General features: G+C 39.6%; 1 protein-coding gene across 3 annotated transcripts in view; it reads left to right on the plus strand.

The window, feature by feature from the left end:
• Positions 1–18,889, plus strand: part of WASHC5 (WASH complex subunit 5) — a 54,162-nt gene that overhangs the window by 14,306 nt on the left and 20,967 nt on the right. For all 3 annotated transcript variants that reach the window (XM_079902452.1, XM_079902451.1, XM_079902450.1), the window contains 9 exons: positions 1,274–1,445; positions 5,843–5,970; positions 7,080–7,209; positions 11,066–11,178; positions 12,690–12,856; positions 12,934–13,009; positions 14,113–14,223; positions 15,181–15,321; positions 16,368–16,448. In XM_079902452.1, coding sequence (XP_079758578.1) covers positions 1,274–1,445; positions 5,843–5,970; positions 7,080–7,209; positions 11,066–11,178; positions 12,690–12,856; positions 12,934–13,009; positions 14,113–14,223; positions 15,181–15,321; positions 16,368–16,448 — 1,119 coding nt within the window. The remainder of the gene's footprint in view (positions 1–1,273; positions 1,446–5,842; positions 5,971–7,079; positions 7,210–11,065; positions 11,179–12,689; positions 12,857–12,933; positions 13,010–14,112; positions 14,224–15,180; positions 15,322–16,367; positions 16,449–18,889) is intronic.

Raw genomic sequence — 18,889 nt, forward strand, 5'->3', positions numbered from 1 at the left:
GGGCCGTATAAATTGGAGACTTGGATCCTGAGGAAGAGTCAACACCCTAAAATGAACCAGTGTGACATCTGGCCCCAGGTGACTTCATTTACTCCTGCTCAAAGACTGTCCTCATGGACAGAGCTCCCTTCACTAGTAGCAAGAATTTTAATGTTTTCATCAGTAGGATGAGTGTTGAAGATGGTAACTGGATGTGGACAGTACACCCTTTCACTGTAATTTAAGCTCATCATTTCGGGTGTGTGAAGTAAGCAACAAGACTAAAGACAGGCATCTCCTTAAAGTTGAAATGGCTATATTCTGTCTCTGATGAGAACCCAGGGCAAAAGGAAATAAATATCTGAGTAAACAGAAGAATCAAAATAAAATCTTTTTATTGGGGAGCATACTTGCTATTTCTAAACAGTGATTATCTTCCTCAGCCTATCTGTCTGAGTTTTTGAGTTTCCAAATGTGCATAGAATAATACTGACTCAAGGAACTTCAGCGTGTTTTATTCAAGCAAATTGAATTCCATAAATAATGCACAAAATAATTTCAGTTTTGGCACATCCCCTAGAGATATATTAGAGAAAGTGGCGCTCCCATACTTACTGGCCCCAGAGCGTTAATTTTTCATGACTGAAATTCCTTTCCAGAAATCACATCTTCTCGTTCATGACATTGCAAGAAGTTCTTCAGAGGCTTCCAGTGCCACATCTTGTGGTTGTTTTAAACTAACCTGACTAGGTTGATGATGTTTACCATTTAACTCTTGCTTTAGGTAAAGCAGAATGACCAAATTTCCAAAAAGGCTGGTCAGTTTTGATATGCTGAGATGTATTTCTTTTGTTAAGCTTTTATATGTAGAAACTCACCTTTTGAGTATTTCTGCTCTACTCTGCCTTGTTAGTCGATAATAATAGGAAGAATGGTCAATTTAGCTTCTGCCTTTGTGTCTCTTTCCATCCAAGTTACGAATAGAAGCGACACCAGGAGCCAGCGACTCCAGTTCTCCAGTTTACGTTTGAAGAGACCAGTACTCAGAGGTTAAATCCAAAGTCACACCAATATTTCTAGATGTTAGTCTCTCAATTCTAAGTCCAGTGCTCTTTTCAAAAATATCCAATAAGCCACTTGCCTTTGAGCCTTATCAACTACAGTCCGTGTGCTGTTTGTCTCATATAGAAATGTTACTATTTGTCGAGGGATTCTTTTGAGTGTGATTCACTTTCAAGATAAGTGATTCTCTCTTTCTCTGAAATGTAATTCAGGTCTTTTTTTCTTTTCACAGGCAAGCAGATACGCTACTGTCAGCGAAAGGGCGCACGCACAAGCGCAGCAGTTCCTGAAAGAAGGTTGTTTGAGGGAGGATCTGGTTCTGGATAACATCCCGAGGCTTCTGAACTGCCTGAGAGACTGCAATGTCACCATTCGATGGCTGATGCTTCATACCGCAGACTCAGGTAACACACGAAAAGGTGTGACCATCTGTATTCATCCCTATGTAGCCGTCCGAACCCAGATCTGCTGTGTGATGCAAAGTGGTTTAGCCCTTCAATGAGAATCAAGCTGCTTTTCTAAGTTAGTCATTTTTGTGTCAATTTGGATAAAGCAGTGGCCCACCTGAACAGCCCCTGTGTCAGGTCCTGTTAGGTGCTTGGGAATATGAGGAAATTTACCTCCCAAGTTTGAGGAGCTTGTCACTGGTCAGACTGAGGAGATCAGATGTCTACATATGAAAAAGTATAGCTGCAGATCTGTAGTAGGCAGAATAATGGCTTCCCACCCCACCCTCCCAAAAATGTCCATGGCCTAGTCCCTGGAACCTGTGGGCATGTTAAATTACATGGCAAAGGGGGATTCAAGTTGCAGGTGGAATTCATGTTGCTAATTAGCTGACCTTAAAGAAAGGAGATTATCCCAGTGGGCCCAGCATAATTACAAGTGTCCTTAAACTGGGATATCCTTAAACTGGACTCTTCTGGAAGCAGAAGAGTCAGAACTAGACAGATGGCATCATGAAAAAGACTCAGTAGACCATTGCTGGCTTTAAAGATGGAAAGGGCCACAAGCAAAGGAGTACAGGCAGCTTCTAGATGCTGGAAAAGACAAAAACACTGTTTTCCCCTGGAGCCTCCAAAAAAGAACACAGCCCTGCTACTACCTTGATTTTAGCCTAGTGAAACCCATTCCGATTTCTCACCTCTGGAACTGTGAGAGAATAAATTTGTGTCATTTTTAGGCCACTGAGTTTATGGTAATTTGTTACAGCTGCAATAGGAAACTAATACAAGGGCCAGGGCAGCACCTAACAGCCAGATGTGTAAAATAGTTGGTAGGATTTGAGTCCGGAGCCCAGAGCAGAAGAGAAACATTGCTTGGGGTAGAAGGGCAGAGGTGGTCTAACAAGGCTCCACAGAGGAGACAGGAACTGACTAGCCCTTGATAGGATTTTATAGTAAAAAGCAGAAGAAATTCTAGTCTGGGGAAATGATGGAAGAAAAGTATGATTTTGGAAGGACAGAGAAACATGGCTGCATTTTGCTGAGGAACTGACTAGACCCGGGTGCTTAATTATGGTAGATGGGGTCTTAATCTTTTCTGGGTCATGACCCTCTCTGAGACCCTATTAGCCATCAGACTCAGGAGCTTCTCTGCCGCACGGCTTTCAGAATCCTAGCTCCCCAACCAGGGACTGAACCCGGGCCTGTGGCAGTGAAATTGCAGAGTCCTAACCACTGGACCGCCAGGGAATTCCCTAAACCCATGAGTTTAAAACCCCTGGTTTAATAGTACAAAATTAAGTAGGTTGGACTAATACCTGAGCTTATTCGGAGCTGACCCAGTCCTCATACTTAGTAAATGCTCGATCAATATTAATTACTAAAGAGTTCCCTCCTCCAGAGCTGCACACTCCTTCCTCTAAGAGTGGTGTCATTTAGCAGCTCTGGAAAGCCAAGCCTCTGCTTTTTGTTTTTCACTCAGCTAACTTTCCTTGAGCACCTACCCTGGTCCCACTTTCAACACCTCCTTGTTCTTTCAAGTAAGACTGTGTCTCAAAGAAAAACTGTCCACACGCCAGATAATCTTGCAGCCTACCTCGGTAACACAGTAGCCCCGTCTCCCAAACCGTCCAGGCAAGATGCCCTTGACGCTTCCTCTAGCTGCCGCCTGTCTCCGCATCCTGTGAGTGGTCAGCAGTGAGAACAGCAGGTGGACTTCTTAATCCTTCATCTCTTTGAAAATGTGGAATTTCTCTTCAGCCTTCCCTCTTCACACCAGAAATCTCCAGCTTCTTAAATCTTTCCCACAAATGCTGCTTTCCAGTTTTGTTTTTTTCATCATTTCAATTCTTGGCCTAGATCTCTCTCCAGTTTACTCTCAGCATGAATACAGGGCCGAATCATCTAGTGGACTAGTCTTTAATTAGTCGAGTTTATGTTTAACATGAAATCCAGTCCTAATTTGAGGATTTTACTACGTTGACTCAGCTTGTAATCTTCTTTACCAAAAGTCTTACATTCTGAAGCATATAAACAATTTGAGCCCTCTCTTTATCCTGTCGTAAAGGCAGCTGTGGGTTTCTAGTGACTCAGCCTCCTCTTTGTCTTCTCGACAACTGTGCCTGACAGCCGTGCCTACATTCTGGAAGCCAGCGGTCTCCTGGATTTGTGCCCCTGCCAGGGACAGCCTAGGCTTGCCAGGTTCTCTGCTTTTCGGCCACATCTGTTTCCATTTCTGAGCTGGCAATTGTCTGACCTGATTGCACAAGGTCAGAGTTTACAAGAATCAAATGATTTGTGTATCTGGCTGTGAGTCATATGTGGGGAAAGTAACTGCTTATTTAGCTTTCATGGTGTTTTGGCCATGGCGTGCAGAAAGGAAGGCGCAGATTTCTCGTATTCCCTCCTGTTAACTCTCTGCAGCTAATTGTTAATGCACAGTGATGTCTCCTGTGCAAAAATGAAAGCAAATTAGTATCAGAAGGTTTCTTGTTGAATTAGAGTTAATATAAAGACAAGTGGAACCCCTTCCAAGTTTGTTTTTTTTTTTTTAAGTTAGGCAAACAAGAAGCTGAAAAATTGTCTCTGTGTGATCAGTGTCATCAGTGCCAATATATTTCTTCCTAGGGAGTTCTGGAGAATGCATGGTAAATCAGAACTCTGCAGTTTCCCATGAAAACTGAGCCCTCCTCCAGGTTGTCATGAGTCTCTTTCCGATGGAGTAACTTGGAAATCAATATGTAAAATAGCCTTGCTCAGGCTTCACCGTGCCTGAAGCACCAAAAACACCACTGACATGTGCTCGGAAAGCATGGTCGTTCTGTACATGCCGGACCTCCTAAGATGCTGATGGGAGGGCTTGGAAAGCAGGAATGAGCACGGGTGATATTAGAGCAACTATCAGGGTCCTTGTACCTTATCAGCTGTGAACTTTCTGACAGTGTTTATTGTCTTAAAGTTTTTATTTTGACTTTATTTGCAATCTAAGTAGCTTTTACTTGTAAACATTTTACCTTATCCTATTTTATTTTTCTTTCTTACATAAATAATTGACCCTGTAAACCAATTTCAGCATATATCAGTATTTTTTATCCTATATACTTTTAAAACATAATGTTTATTTTATTTGAAATGATTTAGCTTGGCAACTGAGATGCTGACCAGGGAATCAAGACATCTGGTGTCTTATCCCTGGGTCATCACTGCCTAATTTTGTGAACTTGGCCTAGTAGCCATAAGCTCTCTGGCTGAGAGGGGTCTAGGTGGTGGATAATCCAGAAAGCTCTGAGTGCCAGTCATGCCTTTACGAAGAGCAGAATGGTCTCAGGTCTGGTTCTTCCTGTTTGGAGGTGCCACATCTTTGTGTGGGTAACCCTGCTTCCCTGTCGTATCAGTGGTCCCCAAGACCACCCCAGGTTCAATGCTTTACTAGACTCGGCATATAGTAGTATTTATGGCGATGGTTTGTAACAGGAAAAAGATAGAAAGCAAAATCAGCAGAGGGAAAAGGTGCCTGAGGTGAAGTCCAGAGGAAACCAGGCACAAGCTTTTAAGAGTTCTCTCCTGATGGAGTCACACAGGATGCATTTAATTCCCCTAGCAATGAGTTGTGGCAGTATGTGTGAAATGTTGCCAACCAGGGAAACTCATTAGAAACTCAGTGCCCAGGATTTTATTGGGGGCTCATCAAGGCAGCCTCTACCTGGCAGGTAACAAAATTCCAAACTCCCAGAGGAAAGCAGGTGTTCATAATAAACCACATTGTACAAAGAGTTAAAGCATGGTGGGCCATTCTTACCAGTTCTCAACATGGTGGGAACTCTTCCAAAATCCACATTCCCTAATGCCAGCCAAGAGCCGGCCTTGCAAACAAGCCTTTTTGAAGACGGCAGTCTTGGGCCTGCTGTGTTAAATCTTTTCTGCACACCTGTCCATAGTTGAATGGCAGAGATCAATGCTTAAAACAAAAGCAGCTTCAAACAGGACACAAGGAGGCCACGCACTTAGGAAATGGTGCCAAAAGGCTCGACCCATCATATTGGACAATCGATAATAAACCACCCACACAACGCTTAAAAAATTTGGCAACACTGTGCTCAGTTTGCTTTTTTCATTCAACAATACATCACGATGACATTCCATGTCAGATTCAATGTCATATTTAACCGTTCAGTTGTGCATACTCCATAGCATAGGTGTAATATAATTTATTTTACTACCTATTATTGATATACATTTTGCTTATTACTTTTTAAATGCTTAAAAGGGAAATGAAAGTATTTAAGAATTCATCTTATTTATTATAGATATTTTCTACACATTTAATAAATTGGAAACTCTTTTTCTCCCATGTCTAGCCTGTGACCCAAACAACAAACGCCTTCGTCAAATCAAGGACCAGATTCTAACAGACTCTAGGTACAATCCCAAGATCCTCTTTCAATTGCTGTTGGATACTGCACAATTTGAGTTTATACTCAAAGAGGTAAAAATATTGAATGAATAATCACCAAAGTCTTAGTTTTTTTATGCTTAAAAATTTTTTTAAAGATTAGGATTTTATAGCTGTGTCTCTGATTCAGGCTACAGATTCTAGGTGTCTGGGATCATTCTTATAGGAAAGAACAGGATTAAACAACAAGCATTTAGTGCCTACTGTCATTAGGGATACAGTGATAGGAAAATATGCACCAGATGGTGGAAGTTACAGTCTAATGAGGCATGCGGACAGTAATCAGAGAATTACACAAATGAAAATGAGTAAAAGCAGGTATACGCTCTATAGGAGAGGAACATAGGTCTCTGGGTACCTAAAATAAAGGATCCTGTCCTAGCTTTGACAGCTTCCCTGAGAAGAGAAGCAAGAGTTTCAGAAGGGAGCTGAAGAAGGAACCTGTTAGTTAGCTAAGACAAAGATGGGGGAGCATGATGAAGAACATCCCAGCGAGAGGACAGATTATGTCTAAGTCCTCTTGGGTAGGGAAGAGCCTGGCCAGTTCAAGGATCTGAGAGACCAGTTGGCTGCAGGGGAGAGAATGCAAGAGAAAGGTGGTAGGAAGTGAGGTTGACAGGTGGGCAGCCTGCGCTGGGCCTTGCGGGGTGTTAGTCTTCATCTTAAAAGCCACGAGAACCTGTTGGAAAGGGCCTAAGTAGGGTGGTAGTTTGCATTTTAACAAGGTTGACCTAAGGACCTTGAGGATTTGAGTTCAGTCAAGGAAATTCTGGGCTTGGTCTCTTACTCCTAAAAAAGCCTCTGTGGACATAATAAAAATCACAGGCGCCTGGGAATGTCCAGGTTCTGTAAAAGTAACTTTGGGGGTTTGGATCAGGTGGCCTCAGGAACTAGCCCTAGACATTAATGCCAATTCAGAACCAACACTCGCCTTGCCTCAGTTGGTCTGAGAGCCACTGTCTTAGAGATGGTCTAGCTTTTGCCCCCCAATTTGTATAAAGTAGTAATGCTTAAGAGGTGGCATCAGACTGATGTCAGGCACCTATTTTTATAATAAATTGGGTTTCGCTCAGGCTTTCTTAGTAAACTGCCTAAGCTGGATTCTCTCTTAAATCAGTAAATCTCTTCTGTCTCTTCAACAGATGTTCAAGCAAATGCTTTCAGAAAAGCAGGCCAAATGGGAACATTACAAGAAGGAGGGCTCAGAGCGGATGACGGAGCTTGCTGATGTCTTTTCAGGAGTGAAACCCCTAACCAGAGTGGAGAAAAATGGTAATTGCTGAAGAGGAGTTATTGGTGTGTTTGAAAAGTATACACAGATTATTAGAAACTAGCAGAGTAAAAAGTCATTACTGTGTCCTCATTGTATGCTGGGATGTTGCTAATGAAGATCAGAAGTTTAGTTTTGGTTGCTCTAGCCTTGTGCTCCCTTGGGCAATCTCATATTCTCTCTGGACTTCAGGTTTCTTATCTTTGAAGTAAGAGGTTGGGCTAAATCATGGGTTCTTGTACTCCGGTTCATAAATACAATAGTATTTTATAGAGTCATATCCTCCCCCTACCACCATAGTATGCAGAACTGGTGTGTCATTAGTGTGTAATTTTATGTGCATGGGGATGGGGGCATAACTTTCATGATCTTCTCAGGATACTTCACCCAAGAATATTACCAACTGCTAACATAAATGATATCTTAAGAGTCTTGTGTTCAGTCCTATTTGGTTCTTCTTCACTGACGCATCTGCCATCTAGTGGCACAAGTGGGGACCTGCAGACTGTTTTGAAACAACATAGCTCAAGTTTTACTTTAACAATTTTAATCTTGCCTCTTTTAGGAAATTTTATCTGTAGGAAAATTGTGGTATCACTTCAAATTTTTGAAGGCTCCTGTCCTATAGATAGGATCCTTTCAAATTGCCCCTGAAAAACCATTCTGAATTTTAAGGTGACAAATTATTTTTTTTGATGCTTAATATTTGTTTTAACTGTCAAATTTATTTCCGATAAAGTTAATTATACAGTAGAATTGATGAATAATATAGATTTTTATTTTAAAAAGCTTCACTATTGTTAATACAAGCTTATGACTATTGTATTTGATTTATTTGTTGCTGGTCAAAAAATATGTCCAAATTTCATTAATATTCCTATTGGAAAAACTAGAGCAGTTTTTAGTGGTGTGATATAAATTGGCAACATGTTTTGCAGGTCAGCATATTGTATCTAAAAAACAAAGAATCACCAGGACCAATCTAACCAGATTAGTTGTCTAATCAGACACATTAATCTGTATTCTAGTCTCTTTTAAGTTCTTATAAATACCAGCAATGTTTCAAAGCTTATTCAAAACAATATCTTATACTTTTTTGGCTCTATAGCATATTTCAGTTAGGAAGTACTTTCACGGATATTTCTCATTTGATCCTTAGAACCCTGTGAGATAAACATCTTTATTATTTTATAATCACTTGCCGAGGGTAGCAAAGGTCCAGAGCCTGTATCTCACTCATTACCTCCTATGTTCTTTTAGCTACTCCATAGCTGTCCCTCAGTCCTACAAAAAATCTTTAAAATTATAGCTAATTCTTTATGTCAATTCTTAAAATAACTTAGATTATAAGCCCTTAAGTGCTTTTATTAAAGTGAAATCATTCCATTGATAAAACAAAAAACCTTTACAGAATCAACTTGGTGAAGTGAAAAGAGCGAAGCCTTTGACGGTTTGCACGTCCTGGCTCTTCCATTTAGTAACTGTGTGACGCAGCAGAGGGTTCTTAATATCTCTGGGCATCAGCTTCCTCATCTGAGAAATGGCTTTTAATTCCTACTCCATAGATTTTTGTGAAAATTAAATGAGACTAAGCTTAAAACTTGGCCTGATTCACTGAGGGTCCTCAGAGCATGTTAACGGCCTTCCCCATCTCTGCCTTGAGAAATGCCTGGCTGGTTAGCAAATGGCGCCACCTAATCCATTCAGACTCCCCACAACTCACCACTCACACTTCACTCTCCTGCATGTTGGTCCCTCTTTGCCCTCCAAGACGCGCCATTGTCATTTTGCCCCAAAGCCTCTGCTCATGTCTGTCTCTTCATCTAGGGACAGATTTTCCCTCTCCCTCCCTCTGCCTGTCCAGACCTCTACCCATCCTCTTAACTCTGTGTCACATCCTTCACTTCCTTTCTGACTCCTCCCCACCTGCACTACTGTCTTTGCACACATCAGTTTACAACATTTATTGGGTGGGCCAAAAGGTTTGTTCAGTTTTTCCCGTAAGGTGGCTCTAGTAGCACTTAGTTGTCTTTAACTTCATTTGAAACAATTTTGTTAGATTGTATGTGACACCTGTCACATCAGCATGCATTTAAAAAAACACATACAAATTGGTGAATTTTTGAATAGCCATTTTAATATTGAAGATGGAAGAAAAACAACATTTGTGGCATATTATGTTTCAAGAAAGGTATAAAACACAACTGAAACGCACAAAAAGGTTTGTGCAGTTATGGAGAAGGTACTGTGGCTGATCGAACGTGTCAAAAGTGGTTTGCAGAGTTCCGTGCTGGAGATTTCTCTCTGGATGATGCTCTGCAGTCAGGTAGACCAGTTGGTTCAATAGCAATCAAATGGAAACAATAATTGAGAACAATCAACGTTTTACCACACGGGAGATAGCCGACATACTCAAAATATCCAAATCAAGAGTTGAAAGTCTGGGCTTCCCTGGTGGTGCAGTGCTTAAGAATCCACCTGCCAATGCAGGGGACATGGGTTCCAGCCCTGGTCCGGGAAGATCCCACATGCCACAGAGCAGCTAAGCCCGTGCGCCACAACTGCTGAGCCTGCACTCTAGAGCCCGCTAGCCACAACTGCTGAGCCCATGTGCCACAACTACTGAAGCCCGTGCTCCTAGAGCCCGTGCTCCGCAACAAGAGAAGCCACCGCAGTGAGAAGCCTGTGCACCACAACGAAGAGTAGCCCCCGCTCACCGCAACTAGAGAAAGCCCACACACAGCAACGAAGACTCAAGGCAGCCAAAAATAAATCAATTTAAAACAAAAAAAGTTGAAAGTCATTTGCACCAGCTTGGTTATGTGAATCGCTTTGATGTTTGGGTTCCACATAAGTGAAGCAAAAAGAACTTTCTTGACCATATTTCCACATACAATTCTCTACTGAAATGTAATGAAAACGTTCCGTTTTTAAAACAAATTGTGATGGGCAATGAAAAGTGGATACTGTATAATAATGTGGAATGGAAGAGATCGTGGGGCAAGCGAAATGAACCACCACCAACCACACCAAAGGCCGGTCTTCATCCAAAGAAGGTGATGTTGTGTATATGGTGGGATTGGAAGGGAGTCTTCTATTATGAGCTCCTTCTGGAAAACCAAATGATTAATGCCAGCAAGTACTGCTCCCAATTAGACTAACTGAATGTGGCACTCGACGAAAAGTGTCCAGAATTAGTCAACAGAAAGCGCATAATCTTCCATCAGGATAACTCAAGACCATATGTTTCTTTGATGACCAGGCAAAAACTGTTACAGCTTGGCTGGGAAGTTCTGATTCATCTGCCGTATTCACCTGGCATTGCACCTTTGGATTTCCCTTTATTTCGGTCTTTACAAAATTCTCTTAATGGAAAAAATTTCAGTTCCCTGGAAGACTGTAAAAGGCACCTGGAACAGTTCTTTGCTCAAAAACATAGAAAGTTCTGGGAAGATGGAATTATGAAGTTGCCTGAAAATTGGCAGAAAGTAGTGGAACAGAAGTGTGATTACATTGTTCAATAAAGTTCTTGGTGAAAATGAAAAATGTGTCTTTTATTTTTACTTAAAAAACCAAAGGCACTTTTTGGCCCACCCAAAACTTGGGCCTTTAACCCTTTTCTGCCAGGTGTTATAAACTAAGCTATTTATATAGAAAGTTTCATCTCTTCTACTAGGTCACATGCCCGAGGCATTTTTGTTGTTATTGTTTGGAAAATTCCTAAGACCAATGTTAGGTACATAGTAAAAGCTCTGTGACTAAGAGCTAGATTTGTAAAGGATTACTTAATTAAATTCAAAGCCACCACTGCAGGAATTCTGGGATTTCAGTAGTCTTTTCTTGTTTCTGTATTAATAGAAAATCTTCAAGCTTGGTTCAGAGAGATCTCAAAACAAATATTGTCTTTAAATTATGATGATTCTACTGCTGCGGGCAGAAAAACTGTGCAACTAATACAGGCTTTGGAAGAGGTAAGGCAAGTCTTTTTAAATGACAGTTCTCGGATCATGAATCATATTTTTTGACCTACCCAGGAGTCTGCTCCTGGAAATTAAGAGAATATTTTATCAGAAGCAAAAGCAATATAAATTAATGTGTTCACTGTAATATTATATGCAGTGCCCTAAAATTGCGAAAATAATTAAATGACAATAATAAAGAGAATGGTAGTAAAAATTATGATACTTCAATTTGCAGGAACATGTAGTCTTGGGAAAAAAATTATGAAGACAGTATAGAAACATTGGGAAAACTGTGGTAAGGAGGTAAAAGCAAAAACAAAATTGCACTGTATGCGCTACTTTTAGGTTTGTAAAAAGTGTGTGCCTTGGGGAGAAAACCTGGAAAGGGATGGATACACAAAAATGAGAATAGTTGTATAACGATCATATGCTTTTAAAGTGATGTATTTTTTCTGAAAAAAAGTTTCCTTTTATCTACTTAAAAATGATTGTACAAAAAAAAGGAATTATACCTCCACACTCCTTTTTTTTTTTTTTATAATATCCTTTTTTTTATTTTTAAAATTTTGACCACACCACGTGGCTTGCGGGATCTCAGTTCCCCGACCTGGGACTGAACCCAGGCCACAGCAGTAAAAGCGCCAAATCCTAACCACCAGGGAATTCCTATACCTCCACACTCTTAAAAGTTTAATTGTATGTTTAACCAGGAAAATAAACAAAAGCATCAGAACAATAAACATATAGATTATATGAAACATCATCCATCCTCGTCTGGAACCCTTTCCAATTGATATAAGTATACATTAAGACTTTTTTCACTTGCAAGACTTTCTTATAGGCTCTTTCTTACTTTTGCAAGGATTTTAGGATGGCCACTATTATAGCAACACAGTATAATGCTCCATTGTTAGCATGCCAGTTTCCCTAGCTATTCCAGAACAATTGCTCACTTGTGCTATTTCTATTTTGGTTGTTTTTTGGATTTTCTAGTCTATAGTACCACTATAAGCAACTTTGTAAATCTCTGATACTTTTTCTCTTTTGCATTATTTCTTTTGGCATATAGCCCAGGCCCCTTGAATTATGTACTTAAAATGTCAAAACGCTGTGGAATCATTATTTTGTTTTAAAGAGCCCATCAAAAGAACTTAAAGATGTGCAAGTGCCAGCACCTTGGTTGTGATGTGACTTATTTTGTTTTTTAACAATCCTGCAAATTTTCAGACTTAGAAGGATTTTTCAATACATGTTTATTGATACTGAAATGGAAAATGGGAATATTTGCTTATTACGTCATATATGTACAGGATAAGAAATTGTGGAACATTTTCTAATCTCAGAAATTATGCATTGTTTTCTGACTTGGCTTATACATTTCTGAAATTATAATTTGAAATTAAAATTTTGCCAAGACATTCTTAGTAAGTAGTGCGCTTTATTGGAAGTGTTTTCAAGGAAAAGTGGACACTATACAGGCCATTCAGAATTTTAAAATCCAGTGTGTTTATGTAACTCAGGTTCAAGAATTTCACCAGTTGGAATCAAATCTGCAAGTGTGTCAATTTCTTGCTGATACTCGCAAGTTTCTCCACCAAATGATCCGAACCATTAACATTAAAGAGGAGGTCCTGATCACAATGCAGATCGTTGGGGACCTTTCTTTTGCTTGGCAGTTAATTGACAGGTAACATGGACAGCCTGGCATTTGTCCTCAATGAAGGCCATTATGAATGTTTCCTTACTATTTATCTCTTTTTACAGTTTCACATCTATCATGCAAGAGAGCATAAGGGTAAACCCATCCATGGTCACTAAACTCAGAGCTACATTCCTAAAGGTAAGCAGATAACAGTGAGATTGCATTCTCAGTTACTAGGGAAGAGTTGGCCTTCATTATTACCTCATTCATTAATTCAGTTCAAGATTTCACCCTTTTAGAAAGTTGGTTAATTTAAGTATTTTTATAGACTGAAAATTGTTAGGAAGTTTTTCATGAGAGCATAGTTGCAAAAGATGCCAGAAATAAAGTTTGAATTAATAATAGAAGTTAGAGTGTCTTAGAGAAAATTGTTTTTAAATGAAGAAATAGATTTTTTTAAAGTTTTACAGGATACTAAAAATGTGTGTCCTATGGGTTCTTTATTCCCTAGACATGAATAAAATCCTTTTATTCATTTAAAAAAATTCTTGTTGAGCCTCTGCTACAATCTAGGATCTCCTCTAAAGGTTAGGGAATAATGTTAAACAACACGGGCATAGATTGGCCCTTCTCTCAAGGTAATTTCATTTCGTGATAAATGAACAAATAATTTACTCAGTGTCTTCTGATGGAATTACCATATATATCAATTCTGAGGTGCACTTTCATATTTTAACATCTCTGTAATTGGGATGTGTTGTATAATTGATGGCATATCATAGTTGTCGGCATGTTTTTTCTTTTTGAGCAGTGCATAAAATAATGGCACTTCTTACAAGCCGTGTCATCTTAGATTAGACTCAGTATGGTAGTCCATCAATCAGAATGTCTGATTTCCATAGAGGAGTAGCTGCCTTCTGTAGCTCAGTGGCTGAAATTTGAGCATGCAGGAGAATCACCTGGAAGGCTTGTCACAGCCCAGATTGCTGGGCCCCAGCCCCGGAGTTTCTGATTAAGTAAATCTGCGTGGGGCAGAGAATCAGCATCTCTGACAAGGTTTCAGGTGATGCTGTTGCTGCTGGTCCAGGGACCACAATTTGAGAACCACTGCCGTAGCAGATGACTGTCGCTTTAAAAAATTGTATCTTGTCAGAAACTGTGAATGACACTGATGAAGTTCAGTAGTTGCTCTCTTTTGGGCAAAGCCCAAGAGTTTTGTTGTATGTTACTGTTTCTGGAAAAAGAGAGATTTCTAGGACTTTTTGAAACAGAGAAACAGATACATCTTATTTTCCTTCCAGCTTGCCTCTGCCCTTGACCTGCCCCTTCTTCGTATTAATCAAGCAAATAGCCCTGACCTTCTCAGTGTATCTCAATATTATTCTGGCGAATTGGTGTCCTATGTGAGAAAGGTAAGAAATGCATCAAGATGATGTTTATTTTAATGGCAAACTAACTGCTGTTTTAAATACAAACGATGTGCTTGGGACCCTGAAAAAAGTACACCTGTGTTCCTTTCCCTTATCCTTTTTTTTTTAATTGAAGTATAGTTAATTTACAATGTTGTGTTAGCCTCAGGTGTACAGGAAAGTGCTTCAGTTTTACATATATATAGGTTATTTCAAGACATTGAATATAGTTCCCTGCAGCAGGTCCTTGTTATTTATCTGTTTTATACATAGTAGTGTTGTATACCTTTCCCTTATTCTTAATTTAATTCCAGAAATTTGCAATACCTGAAAATAAACTTATTCTTACCAGTACTGTGGGTGTGCAGCTGTGTTTTTACTTTCAAAGAACTTTCATACCTATTTTTTAAATGCTGATGGTATTAGCCCCCATTTTATAGGCGTAGAGATGGAGAAACAGAGATCTTGGTGACTTCTTCAAAGTCATAGTTGGTAAAAGAGCCAGATCTAGATCCAGCACATTCTAGTTGGAACTTAATCAAAGTTTTCAGGAGCATTTTGGTCCTTGCTTCAACAACTTATGGTGTAGCATAGAGCCAGACAGGCCTGGATTCAAAATTTTCCTGTGTCACATCCTAGCTGAGGGCTTTACAGCCAAGTTACTTAACATCTCTGAACCTCAACCTTTTAGAAACTTGTAATGTGGAAATGATACATCTTTTGCATCATTTCTATGAGAATTAGCTCTATATCCTGTGAGCAATTAATGTTTGAAGGAAAGTAGCCCTGTGCCTGAGAGCAGTTGTTAAAATAGCTCTTGTGAGGCCCTTAGCAGCCCTTCCTGCAGACGAAGGGCTGTTCATATACACGGGCACTGTGCTTACTGTCATCATACCATTTACCAGCTAAGAAATAAAATAGAGGTTCGTTTGTTTTTTTCTCTTTTCCCTTTCATTAAAGGTTTTGCAAATCATTCCGGAAAGCATGTTTACTTCCCTTCTAAAGATCATAAAGCTTCAGACCCACGATATCATTGAAGTGCCGACCCGGCTGGACAAGGACAAGCTGAGGGACTATGCCCAGCTTGGCCCACGATATGAGGTGCTGTGTCCCTTTGACTTCTGCCTTTTGATTTTGAAACCCCCAAACCATGAAATAGCACAGGTCCGTGTCACCTGCCATATCCCCAGGACCACCAGATCAATTCTGGTTTATTGATCTTTTTCCACACTCTCAACAATAACCAGGTTTTGCCATTTTAGTGCAATTATACCTTCATTCGTTAACTTGACCTGGTGTCATTCACGGCCTCGCCTGCCAGAATGTTCTCAGAGGGAGTAGAGCTCAGCTGGTTACTTTTCTTTTGAATAGTCTCAGCACATCAACCTTTTTTCTCTTTGGGCTACATTGCCTAGACTTTTCCCATTCAGGTTCCTGCTTTGTACACAAAATCAGTGGCTCAAAGTAATCCATATTCCGTGAACCACTTCTTGCAGCCAGACTTTTAAGGCCGCTCCACAGTTAAGCAGCCTCAGAAATTGTTCTTCCCAAAACACCTCTGCTTTTCTTTTTCCCTGAACTTAAAGATGTGAAAAATAAAATCAAGTGAAATTTGAAAATGTGATAACAAGCATCAATTTCATATCCTCTGACACAGCTCCAAAAGTTACATCAGGAATTGAGATTGTCAAGCTCAGAATTTCTACATTGATTCTAACTCAAAAGTATAGCCTCAGTCAACCTTACCAATGTCTCCTGGTGTTGTTTGAAAAGAATGTGGATGGCAGTAGATTACCTTCTCAGAATCCCCTTGAGCCTTTTCTTTTTGGAAGGGATCATCCATATCACTGAGTCCTGCTTTCATCTTATGCGTGAAATGCTGAGGCCCAAAGAAGGGGAAATGATTGGTCAAAGGGTGAAGAACGATTTAACGTCTTCTGACTCAGTCACCCAGTATGTCTAACAGTGGTCAACACCACAGAACCTCATTTCTGACCAGGACGTGTATACACAGGTGTCCTAAAGCTGCACGCTGCTTCTCTTGTCTTTGCCCATTCCAGAACTGTCAGTCAATTATTTTAGCTTCCCATAGAAGCGATGGGTCATTTATGAGAAGTACTTCATTAACCTCTTTTTCTTTGTTAAAGGTTGCCAAGCTTACTCATGCTATTTCCATTTTTACTGAAGGCATCTTAATGATGAAAACAACTTTGGTCGGCATCATCAAGGTAATGGTCTTAATGCTGGCCTTTGTGGCCCCGTAGTAAGTCTTCGTCCTTTGGATTATTGCAGAATTTATCCTGTGGGGTAGTGTTACCATCTTATGCCTCTTGCTGTTTCACATGCAGCTTTCACATCTTCACTTTACTCATTTCACATCTTCACTTTACTCATTGACAGAGGAAAAGACAGCATTATAATCCTTATTTTTCATAACACCCAGGAGTTCCTTAACTCTAACAAAAATCTGTTTTATTGAATTTTTGTAATAACAAAGAAAACAAATAGTTCAATTCCCTTAGGCAAAGTAGCTCGCTCAGTTTCTCCCTTCCCTGCCTGCAGCCTTTCTTTCTTTTTAGTATTTTTATACCGCACTCCAGGTGCAGAGAGCTGAGATCATTGTACCCCTCTGACCACAGGCCATTGCCATCACTGAGGCATGCAAGCTCCTCTCTTATTTTTTTTCCTTCTCTTCTCCTGGATGCCCACGCCCATTCCCATGCCTCATAGCATCCACTCCGTATGTTTGATTTCTTTCCATAAATATGCAAGTATCCTTATTTTTAGCAAGTGGTGTTATTTTATGTATGCATATGGTTTTGATTTATCTAAATCATATTCTTCTCTAAGTCTCATTCTTTTTCCAACTTTTCTCACTAGTTACTGCTTTGAAGTTAATTTATGTTGCTGTGGATCAGGTAGTTGGTTACTTCTTGCTGCTGCAGAGAATTCCACATTTTACTTAACTGTTCCCCAGGGCACAGACACCTATGCCACTCATTTTCACACCTGTGCTTCCTGTTATCATAAACAGTGTCAAGATGAGCATCTCTGAACCTGTTCCTAGCACAGACCTGTATAAGAATTGCTCTGAAATCTGCTTGCCCAGGAGTGGGTCACTGAGTCTTAGGGCACATTTGTACTTAGTTAGTCTCAATAATGCCAGAGTGCCTCCTCACATGACTTGTTTCCTGTGTATCTTCCCCCATTTTTGCCAATACTTGCCATTATCCACTTCCTAATTTTTGTTCTCCAAAGGGGTCTAAGGTGGTATCTCATTGCTGTTTTAGTTTGTAATCCTAAAATGACTAGTGATGTGATGTGACCCAGTCACACAGTTCATGGTGCTTTTATTTATTTTTCCATTTGTCTGATATCAGCAAAATCTTAACATTTCCGATTTTTAAAAAAATTTTCATCGATATAACATTTGTGTTAATGAAATCCAAGAAAATATAGGAAATGAACCTAAATAGAAACAGAACTTTACCATGTGGTTTCTGGAAATGTGTTAAAGAAATACCATTGTAGTCCTGGAATATTAATAGATTCTATTAAACATGCTTTAGGCCTGGTGCCAGTTTAATTCAGTTGATATTCAGAGAGTACACACACAGGTTATCACTCCTAACTCATCCTTAAATGATGATAAATCCTAGGACCAGGTTAGTCTTAAATGCAAAGTGACCAGTAGGATGTAATAAAACCTAGTAATTAGCAATAATTATCAAAGAAAGGATTGCTTAAGAAAAATGTAAGGCTTTTGCCAGAATCTTTCAGATAATAAAAGCAGAGGGAATATCATCTTGACCCCATTCAAACTTAGTAGACTGTCTCTGCCAGTTTAACAACTCAGGGCTTTTTGTGGGATCCTGTGGCTTTCACTAATCTTTAACCTTTGAATGTTGAGGATCTATTTCAAACCCTTACAAAGAGTTTAAAATCACTTTAGTTAATATGACTTAAAACAAGTGAGATATACACAGGGATATACATATAATGTTCATTGTTAGATGTAGCCAAAAAAATAGAAGTAACCTAGACATTTTATGAGTAAGAGAATGGCTAAATATATCATGGTGCATTCATACTGTGGATTGCTTTGCTGCCATTCAAAAGTAACTTGCCACTAGGAGATTTCCAAAACGTAAAGTGAAAAAAGCAATTGCAGAACAGTGTGTGTATGTATATGTATGTATTATGATCCCATATAGTTTTTTAAATTAAATATATTTAAGGACAAATACGTATATAAATTAACAGAGGAAGGTCTGGAGGATCCATATGAAAACTATTAACTGTTGTTAACCACAGGGGGTGTGGACAGAACTGTGAGGAAGGGGCTGTGTGAAGGGGTCTTTCCCTTCCCTGGGAGCACTCCACAGATTGGTGGAAGTCTAGGAAGAATTGGGTAGAGCCATTTAAGACCATGAGATTCATAAAACATTTAACTCTTTTCCACTAAATCTGTTTTTATAAGGAATATTTCTTTGGAAACTTCATGTTACTTCTTTGATTTTGTTCTCATTGACTATGTTTATTTATAATTTACCTTTCTCTTGTAAAATAGAGCACAGTTGCTGAAAGCTACAGAAACAATTATGTAGCTTGATCGGTTATTATAAAGTAAAGACCACTCATTCTCACCACCTCTCAAGCCCAGAGATAT

This window comes from Stenella coeruleoalba (genome assembly GCF_951394435.1).
Source record: "Stenella coeruleoalba genome assembly, chromosome: 17".
Classification (NCBI taxonomy): Eukaryota; Metazoa; Chordata; class Mammalia; order Artiodactyla; family Delphinidae; genus Stenella; species Stenella coeruleoalba.